Below are 9,720 nucleotides of genomic sequence, written 5' to 3'. Positions count from 1 at the left end.
GTGTGTGTGTGTGTGTGTGTGTGTGTGTGTGTGTGTGTGTGTGTGTGTGTGTGTGTGTGTGTGTGTGTGTGTGTGTGTGTGTGTGTGTGTGTGTGTGTGTGTGTGTGTGTGTGTGTGTGTGTGTGTGTGTGTGTGTGTGTGTGTGTGTGTGTGTGTGTGTGTGTGTGTGTGTGTGTGTGTGTGTGTGTGTGTGTGTGTGTGTGTGTGTGTGTGTGTGTGTGTGTGTGTGTGTGTGTGTGTGTGTGTGTGTGTGTGTGTGTGTGTGTGTGTGTGTGTGTGTGTGTGTGTGTGTGTGTGTGTGTGTGTGTGTGTGTGTGTGTGTGTGTGTGTGTGTGTGTGTGTGTGTGTCATTCCAATATGCTTCATTATATCTTGAGCATGAGAAAATATTTATTCTTTTTCTGCTGCTCCTGGTACCTCGCAGAATCCCGCAACGTGCGTGTCTTACCTCCTGGTCATAATCTCCGACGGCTGGTCTACGTCACTATCGGTGATGGCTCGAAGACGGCGTCTTCCCCACGACGGATCGTCTCCCACAGTTCGGCGTCGGTTACCCGTTTCGGACACCGACTCCAGTTCGGGGTCGAGACATAAGCCTCGGCCCCTCCAACGAAACGCGGCCAACGCCCGCGAGCGAGCCCGTATGCGAGTCCTCAGCCGGGCTTTCTCGAGGCTCAAGACGTCCCTGCCCTGGGTTCCCGAGGACACCAAGCTGTCCAAACTGGACACACTAAGGCTCGCCTCTGGCTATATCGCCCACCTGAGGAGGGTGCTGCTGGCCGACGACCAGACTTCGTCGACAGGAGGGTCTTCGGAAGAGGCTTGCAGCCCTCCACGATGCCTACATCCGTTGGCGCTGGTTAGTCCCCACGTGGCGATAAATAGTTCCTAAATTGTTTCTAAATCGTTGTCGAACTTTTGTGGAGCGAACTCGGTTTCACTGCACTCTGTTTCGCTGCATATTGCTCCGTCAATTTTCCTAGCCTCAAGGTTTGGACTTTCCAGTTTTCATTCCTTTTTTTTTTTTTTAATATTCGACGGACTTTAACTGCTGTTTATTTCAGAATGCAAGCTTCGGTTTTTTCTCGTCGAATATTATTTACTGTGAAAGAATTCGCGCGATTTTTTTTTTCGGTAATAAATATGGCTACCTTTTGCGTTCAAAAGCCACTCATGCTTTTATTTTGCTCCTTTGCTGAAAATGCCAGTTTATGCCCAGGTAATTAACTAATAAATGGTCGTGTTTAGATAAGTGTTTCAATGTGAAACTAAATAGATAGAAATGAGCAGCAGCGTTGAACCTAAGTGATCTAGCTGCAAGACGAAAACATATCCTTATGTTTAAAACCTCAAATAAACGAGAAAAAGAAACAATTTACATATATTGTTATCAAAAGTGGAACTAGACCCTTCAATTTAGTCTCATTCATGTTGGAATCGCTTCATATAGTTGTGGTAAATGCTAGTGTACTTCTTGCTGGCGACACACGGCTCACTTCCTCAGTTACTGAACGAACTCTGAAAGCGGCAAGCTCTTCAAAGAACAAAGTTCCGGATTGGAAAGAAAGGAAAAAAGTGACTGCCGTTGAAAGCTTTTGAAAAATTGCAGGACTGCGCTTAGGTCTGCCTAAGAGTGGAAATGGCGAAAACCAATTGCAGGACTGTTTTCAGCAACAGCATTATCATGGTCATTCCTACTGTCATCAGCATCACCATCGCTACTGTCATCATTATCAACTAAATGCACAGTCATTATTTGTTGCTGCTCATCATTAGCATTAACTGCATCGTCATTTTCACCGTTAATATCATCCTCGCATATCATCGCCTCTGTCGGAGGAACTGCTGCTGGGCGCTTGGCAGGACAAGGGGAAGGGCGTCCAGGCAGTGCGTGCTCTTTGCCTTTATTTGAGCGCCAGGGGACTTGATTCGCGCTTGTAAAGCAAGCTGCTGTGTCTGTATATATATTTCATATGCCTTCTCCCACATCGTCACCCATCATGACCTTCTTTCTTCTCTCCTTCCCCTTCCCCAGTGCAGAGTAGCAGGCCAGATTTGAATTATTCGGGCCAACCTCTCTGCCTTTTCCTTTCTATAAATCCATCTATCTATCTATCCTCATATTAGACAAACAGGATTACGACCGGTTTGTCATGAGCCCGGCGTGGAGTAGCGGTTTGCGCGCTCGCCTGCAGGGAATAGAAAGGATAGTGATTCGATTCCCGGTGAAGACAAAGTGTCAGTTTTCGCAACCCATGAACCAAGAAAGGCCTTCGCTTTAAAAGTAACCAAGGTGCATCCGATCATGTATAGTTAGCATGATGAAAGCAGTAATGGAATGTTCGTTGAAACGTCACGAATGCCAGAACAGTACAAGTCTTCGTGTGACGCTTGTGCACGGTTTGGTGCCGACAGTGGCTTGTTATACGGCTGCAAACGTTGTCAGTGTCTTTCCTTTTACTGTGCGAAAACTCATTAAATAAAAGCTTTATTGAGCAAGCTTTCTCTGCCATTGTAAACTGAACTTGACGAAGTAGTATACAGCACCTCCGGCATGCATACATCGTTTGTCCAAATAGCGGAACCGTTCGTCAAAACGGAAAGAAACAGCACTGTGCATGTACTGAAGATCCCCTTGTCTCACCGCCCTCCTTTGTCAATTCTCTATTGTTACCGATTGTAACTTGTACTCAACAACCAAAGCTAGGGCTTACATCAGTGAATTTATTTCTTTTATTTCAGACAGTCAATTCCGAGAGCGTTAAACACTTTTCTTTTTTTTTTTTTGTAGTTTAAACCAAAATCTCATATACCTTATTTATATACTATTATCTGGGAATTTTAGGAAAACTTTCAATGCCCTCTACACTTTTTTCAATGGTCTTTTTTGACTAATTTGTACTAACGATAAATTCTAGATAATTATTACTACCGATATAATCCTCGATGACATAAATTGCTATCCAAGATGTCTCGGAAAACGACAGCCGTGGTGCACAGGATTCAATAAGAACTCAAGCTCGAATATGGACGTCCTAATATAACTTTCTATATTATGTTTGTAAACGTTTATCCTCCATTATAATGAAGCCGCCAGCCACCCTATAAATGCTAACCATTTGTAACGCCTATCGAATGTGCTTAAAGCAGCTGTCTTTGTTTTGTTTTTTTTACACTCAACACTTTTATAGTGAAAATTCTATGACGTGAACAGACAAATCTATTCACGTGATTAGTCATGTTATACGTACCCATGTGCAATCATGTGATAAGCACTAATCACGTGACCACGATCGAGCCTGTTGCGATTGTTCTTGTATTCCAAGCTGCCTACAGCAGGTCTTACGTGGCTCTAGTTCTCAGACATTAGCAAAGGCGAGACAGCATCATGCAAGACGACAACTTGCAGGTAGTTTAACGCGTTACAAGGCAGTGCGGAATCTGTTGCGAATTAAAAAAAAAAAATTAACACTTAGGCTTTCAGGCTTTTCCTTCACGCTTAAGGCAAACGAGAACACAGGGTTATGGCTAAGGTTTTCAAGTCCATTTGGGAACGCGCGTGTTCTGCGACCAAACACACCGGCCTTCCTACCAGATACAATATCTGCACTCTCCTTTCAGACCTGGCCGTTCTCGTTCCATCAACGGCTGCCCAGTCCGGCGGGGGAGGAGACCGAGAACAAAGGGCGGCACATCGCCTCCTGCCCGGTATTCGACGACGACGCGTCTTTGGCCTCGCAACGACCGATGAAACAGCAGCATCACCAGCATCAGCAAGGAGGTCACCGCTATCCGTCGACCGCAGATGACGGCTTCGACTCGTTCCTGGAATTCCTGAGCAGTTCCTCGGGACCTTCACACCCCTCCCACGGCGGTCGCTTTTTGGCAGCAGCCAATCATAGGCCAATGTGTTCCTCATAAGCCAATCTGTGTCCGGTATTGTGTCATTCGTGAAGCATTATGAAGTCGACGATATTCATTACGCAGCTTCGCCCAGGCGGGTGTTAGACTTCCGTAGTTAGACAACCGATCAATAAAACTGATGTCAGTGCCATCGAAGCTGAACAGAGGGATTGCTGTTAAAGACGGGTTTAGTGAGGAAAGCCAATGCCTGAGCAACAAGGCTTTGTTCGTCAAATCTTCTAAATCGCAATCGCTATTTTCAACCTGAACTTTTTTCAGCCCAGATCTCCTCATGGCGTCTTATTGACGATATAATAATTTTCAAGTTATCGTATTATTCTGAATACCTGATAGAACACGAGTTACATGAGTATTCGAGTCAATAGAAGATCTTCTAAGGAATAGCTTTCCCGTGTACATTTTTCTGAACTTTCAGTTCGGCACTGATTGACAGGGATCTGAGCTGATTTACGACTCTGTCCGAATACGATCGACAGCAGAGCTGATGTCGAAGGGTGGGAGGTGCATCGTTTTGCGAAATTAAGATAGTGTTTGCAAGCTACCTAGCATGCGTAATTCAGAAACGACCCAAAAATGTGCTTCTTTTTTTTTGTGATGCCAACAGTCTTTAATAGCGTGCATTCTGAGAACTGTACTGAGAAATACTAAAAGCCGTGAACTGCTTCATTTGGCTGTGTAACTATACTAACAATCAGAACTGCGACTCTTGCGCTCTTAATACCGCGGTTCTACAGGACTAGCCGAAGGTTTGTTTGTTTGTTTTCAGACGTATGGCATAAGACATGAAATTGTTTGCAAACATGAACTGTGAATTTGTGTGGTATTTATTGTTTGTTTTTTCTTTAACCGGTGAGCAGAACAGGGGGGGGGGGGGGGAGGGGCAGATATTATTTTTTTTCACTGTGTGACGATGTGGTTTCACGATACGGGATGGCTTTTCTTTTTTTTTAGGTGAGCAAGTCACAGGTATGATGAGGGGTTTATAGAGGTGCAAATTTCATGTCATCTGGTATTAAAGTATTACGTCATCGCTCAGTCCCCACCTTGTGGTTCAAAATATCCATTAGTTTGTTTTGTCCCATAGGGCTCCTATCGGTCATATTTTTCCATTGTAGCACAAAACGCGGAACAGTTTCGCGGTTTGAACTAAGCTCCAGTTGCAACACGGAAGATACTGTACGTGGCAAAACAAACAGATACGACGCCTCACGGTTAGTACCGCCGCCAAGGTGTCCGACAAGGCCTCATATGGCGCAGATTTTTCATTGTGTCACTATGCAATACAAGTGTGCTATAACTAGTGGATCAAAGTTTCTGCTTTATATTCACACAAATCCTCAGTGAAGGCATGTAGGAAAGCTAGCATAAAATAGTTATCTTTTAATCAACGAATATCTATGTCTTTCTTTGCTCTTCAAGAAGGAAATGAGCCGAACGATAACCGTCCATATTTCGCTCAGATAAGCTAATACCTTTCACCGCAGGATAGCAACTTTATACGACTGGCCTGTAAACAGCGTCGATAACAAATATCTCAAAAGGTTGTGTTTTGAGCGGCATCACCTTCATGTGTATAGCTTGGCGGGATATGTTTATCGCAATATTCCTGACAGCACCATGCTATAAGGGCACTGTGTGATCGCTCACAGAATGTGCATTATCGGTGACTCACTGTTGATAGATTTAGCCTTCTGTTCACTCCTGTTGTGGTTTTCCTGTGTCTGTGTCACACGTCAAACTATTTTCGAACGTTTACCATGCATTTAAGAAACATATTTATTTAAGGGACTGCATTGAACACGTGCAATAAATATATGATTATTTATCTTATTTTCTGGTTCCTTTAATTCCATCAATAAAGCTTCGCAATCCACCAATCATTCTCACAAAACTATGTAAATGAGACAAATCCTCTGGAACATGAAGTTTCCAAGAAAAGGCATCTTCTTATGATGCACTTGGTTCGCCTTGTGTTTATAAACATGGTTCATAAATCGTGAACAAAATACTTGTCCGCGTGTGTGCATAAAGTATAGCTTTCCTTTACTTTTAACGACAACTTCTCGCATGTGCCTGCGTGCTGGTCTAGCGATCTTGCTTCGAAATACGACACATGAGGTAAGGTAACGTTGAACGCAGTTTTATTGCTATAAATGTTGAATAATAACGAACATGTGCGCGAGAAACTTCAGCAGGGATGTGCTAGCAGAGAGGACGTAACCCTCGAGCGCTCTTCAAACTAAAACAAACAACACCAAACACCTTCATTGAAACAGAAAGAGCACAACTTTCACGTGCTCTTCCAAACGAAACGCGCGACACAAGGTTAACTAAATAAAGCGTGTCGAGAATGAATGCAGGCTTGGATTAATCGCCGGAGTTAGCCTTCCATTTGGAATGCAGGCCTGGGCCCCTGTAGCGCTTGGGAAGCCCGATCCTGCGCACCTTCCTTGGAACTGTGAGAACAAAGCAAAATAAAATATTATTTAATTTCATGGTTCATAACGTTCGTTGGTTAGCCTCTCTTTATTAAAAGATAATACTCGCCTAGCAGCTCAAGCTATTTTGTTTTGATGGGACAATAAATAGTTTAGGAATTTAATTCGATACACATAGATTATACAGCTAATTAATTCAGGATTATATATATTAAATAATTTAAAATATGCATTTCATCAGCTAGACACCTGCTTAGCTAGTTGAGATGTTTCTGAAGAATTTTATTTATTAATTTAGTTATAGTTTACGTGTTACCCAGTTAGAGAGATAGTTACTTAGTGAGTTCGGGCTAAAATGAGATGAACAGTTCAGATTACAACAAAATGAGGGCATGCCAGTTGTTACCTCCACAATAGGCTTCCTCTGGATACATCGTGTCCTCAGAAGAATCGACGATGGCAGCGGCCCTTTTGCGGGGAGCTACTTGCTCGTTCAGGGCTCGAATTTTGCACAGCTCGACCGGCATGGTAGGGTCACTGCTGGCAGAAGATTCTTCTTTTTCTGCATCTGCGCTCCGGTCTTTTTCTTCCGCCGCATCATCCTTGACGAGGCACTCGTCAGACGTTGGTACCACCATGAACCTCCTGGAGTCCTCGTCAAAGTAGACCTCCATTACTTTCTTGTAAGTTCCCGTCCCAGCCTGTTCACTCTCTGTAGGTCGCGTCATCTTTTCATAGTCTTCCGAGAGACATCGCTGAGGTTCTTCGTGAGGTTGCTGCTGGGGCGGACTCTTACTGCCGCTTCTCTCGAGCGTCAGCTCTTCGTAGTCCACCAACCTGACAAGTTCCTTGCCGGAAGTAACAGGATATGTCGTTTTCTCGTATGTTACCGAGTAATTAGTATTCATGGCGTCCATTCTAGGACCTCCAGTGAAAATTTCGTCATCACCACGTCTGTCCGAGTCACCCAAAGTCCACTTGTCAGGGGCGCGGTGAAAAGCAGAACCTTCGCCTGTGATATTCTTGTAGTGATTATGAAACGACTCCCAGCTTCCTTGAACAGTACCTTCGCGAGAATGCGTGTCCACATTCCTCAAGTTACAGACTTCTGGATGTGGGCTCTGTGCTAGCTCCACTCCGTCCATTGAACATTGCATATGCTGGTTAAGACGTTCCACATTTGCAGAGTCGACACCGATCCCGTCTTGGAGTCCTGGGACAGGGTACCGTCGCATGACCTTCACTGCTATCGACGACTCTGACAGTTCACTTGGGAATGAACGCCACTTTCTCTTTCTGGTCAAAGTTGACGCAGAGCTCGCAGAACTGAGCAGTTCAGAATCATCCTCTATCTCCCTTTCCTTAGTGTCTGTTCTCTCTTCATCTCGGCCCTTAGCAACATTGCTGAGTGGGGGATCTGCAGGTGAGGTCCTGCGTCCAGACTCCGAATCATCCGAATCAGAACAGTAGGCCGAGGGGTGTTCCCGATGCTCAAAGACATCCGAATCCGAGCTGTCCGAGTATTCGTCGTCGCTTTCAGAGTACAGGGTGCACGACTTGTCGCTGTCAAAGTCGTCATCTTCTCCTTCGCTTTCGCAACCGTTAACGCTTGGTGCAGGCTTGTAGCATAAAAGTCTTCCGCGCTGTGTCACGCTTCTCGGGACCGAGGTTCTTGCACAGGGGTGACTTAGAGCGCCCAACTTTATTCGATGCTGGCCTCCTTCGCTACGTGACCTCGAGAGCGAAGCCTCATTGCAGTTTTCTTTATTCTCGTCATCGTCACTAACTTTTTGCGAAATTTCCTTCCGAGAAAGCTTAACTAGACCCACGTAGTGATCCGCTGGAGCTAAGTCTTCATCATAAAAACTCTCGCCTTCGTCTTCGACCTGGCTGGCCGGGTGCTGAGAGCAAGGCACTTCGAAGCTGTCGTCACTGCGTTGGGTTTTGAAGGTTGGCGACATTGACGAACTGTCCACCTCCGAGGTCTCAAAGCAAGTGGCTGTTTCTTCTTCCTGACAAGCGTCCCTAATTTGCTGTCCAAGTTTAGACAACTCGCCGCGAGAACTAAATGGTCCCCCACACGCTTCGTATTGACTTGCGCAGAAAGAAGCATCTCTTGTGTACGTCGGCAAACGTGTTGAGGAGGATACAAGTGAGAAGTCACTGCGGGCACCACTGGAAATGGTCGGCGGCTCGATGTACTCTCGCCAGCTGGGACAGTCTGATCCGATTCCCGAGAATGAAAGCTGAGGAAAGGAATGAGTGGTCTCGTATATATTTGAGCTGTATCCCGGTACAGCATCGCCATCGTCACCTTGTCTTTCCGAATAGCTCAAGACGGTATGTTCAGTGCTGGCATTACGGAAAGATGTGCAAGTGTTCTCGTCGACGGCGCTAGTCAGACCTTCCGTGAATGCTTTAGGAATTATCGGGACCGCGCTGGTATAGTGCAGTTCATCCCTGGCAACTGTTTTAGAGGACTCTCCCGGAATCCTACTATTTCCTTCGATTGCGTAGCACTCAAAGGGTTGATCCTGAACCTCGGTTTGGGTCGACAGTCCTTCTTGATAGCGTGCAATGATCCTTGGCACATCGTTCAGGAGTTCTGGAGACAAACGTTCAGAAAGGTAACGTGATCGACGCGACTCTCCGCGTGCTACTGACAATGTCTTCATTCCATGCAACAACGAAGTTATTGATGTAGATGGTCGACTGTCGTGATAGTTACCCGCAGTGTTGCTTGCGGCGCGTTTCTCACAATATCCAAGGTGTGGAAGAGCACCTGGAAACGCCCCATGGGGACAAAGTGAGAGTTCCTTGAATTCTGACGCATCATTTCTCGGCCCAGATTCAATAGCTCGGGTCTTACGAAGCCAGTCGTTCGGCTCGACATTGTGCCGCTTATAGTTACAAAGAGGAATTGTTACGTCTTTGTCAGTGACTCTAGTCCATTCTCTGCAGACTACTCCGTCACTCACGGAGAGTGCAATGCCATGAGCCAGGTCATCACTGACGTCTACCCAGGGCAGCTGCTCTTCAGTCCCACGTTGCCCCGCGAATACAGGACCATTGCATGTATCGTGCATTAGGTTGGATAAAATGCTGACCGCGGTATCTCTGTCCCTGAACACTCCTATTGGAACAGCATTGCTGATAAACACCTCGTCTGTGACCATGGTGCGAATCCTTTTGATCGCTGCAACCATGCTTCCGGTGTCAAACGGTCTCTTACTGTTTTCGTTCTTCAGTTCTGATTTGTATGAAACCTCGCTGCAGACCTGTGAATACCCTATTCCAACGGAGCATGAAACTTCTGGCAACATTCTTGGTCCACAGATTTGTGATAAAACTGCCGTTT

The 9,720-nt window shown here is 45.6% G+C and overlaps 2 protein-coding genes across 2 annotated transcripts; one reads left to right on the top strand and one right to left on the bottom strand.

Moving 5' to 3' along the window:
- The first annotated feature begins 493 nt into the window (after window positions 1–493).
- On the top strand, window positions 494–3,921 carry LOC146179310 (uncharacterized). Its single transcript, XM_084579864.1, has 2 exons — window positions 494–859; window positions 3,622–3,921. Exons 1-2 carry the CDS (start codon window positions 494–496, stop codon window positions 3,919–3,921), a joined length of 666 nt encoding a protein of 221 aa, XP_084435990.1.
- A 2,370-nt stretch (window positions 3,922–6,291) lies between these two features.
- LOC146179309 (uncharacterized) lies at window positions 6,292–9,034 on the bottom strand. Its single transcript, XM_084580169.1, has 2 exons — window positions 6,769–9,034; window positions 6,292–6,380 (listed from the first exon to the last, which is right to left on the bottom strand). The coding sequence occupies exons 1-2, from the start codon at window positions 8,321–8,323 to the stop codon at window positions 6,292–6,294; spliced, it is 1,644 nt and encodes a 547-aa protein (XP_084436295.1). The 5' UTR covers window positions 8,324–9,034.
- Window positions 9,035–9,720: the final 686 nt, after the last annotated feature.

Source organism: Amblyomma maculatum, chromosome 9 (genome assembly GCF_055883805.1).
Source record: "Amblyomma maculatum isolate TAMU_Amacu chromosome 9, ASM5588380v1, whole genome shotgun sequence".
Classification (NCBI taxonomy): domain Eukaryota; kingdom Metazoa; phylum Arthropoda; class Arachnida; order Ixodida; family Ixodidae; genus Amblyomma; species Amblyomma maculatum.
The sequence above is the reverse complement of the archived record's forward strand: the minus strand, read 5'-3'. Positions and strand labels throughout refer to the sequence as shown.

What these genes read in the sequence shown, in the direction of transcription:
- LOC146179309 (XM_084580169.1), bottom strand. Translation starts at nt 8,323, where the DNA reads ATGTCGCCAACCTTCAAAACCCAACGCAGTGACGACAGCTTCGAAGTG. An exon ending in AGAGGAAGCCTATTGTGGAG is followed by an intron (nt 6,381 to 6,768) that starts GTAACAACTGGC and finishes TTGTTCTCACAG; the next exon opens with TTCCAAGGAAGGTGCGCAGG.
- LOC146179310 (XM_084579864.1), top strand. Translation starts at nt 494, where the DNA reads ATGGCTCGAAGACGGCGTCTTCCCCACGACGGATCGTCTCCCACAGTT. An exon ending in GCCTACATCCGTTGGCGCTG is followed by an intron (nt 860 to 3,621) that starts GTTAGTCCCCAC and finishes CTCTCCTTTCAG; the next exon opens with ACCTGGCCGTTCTCGTTCCA.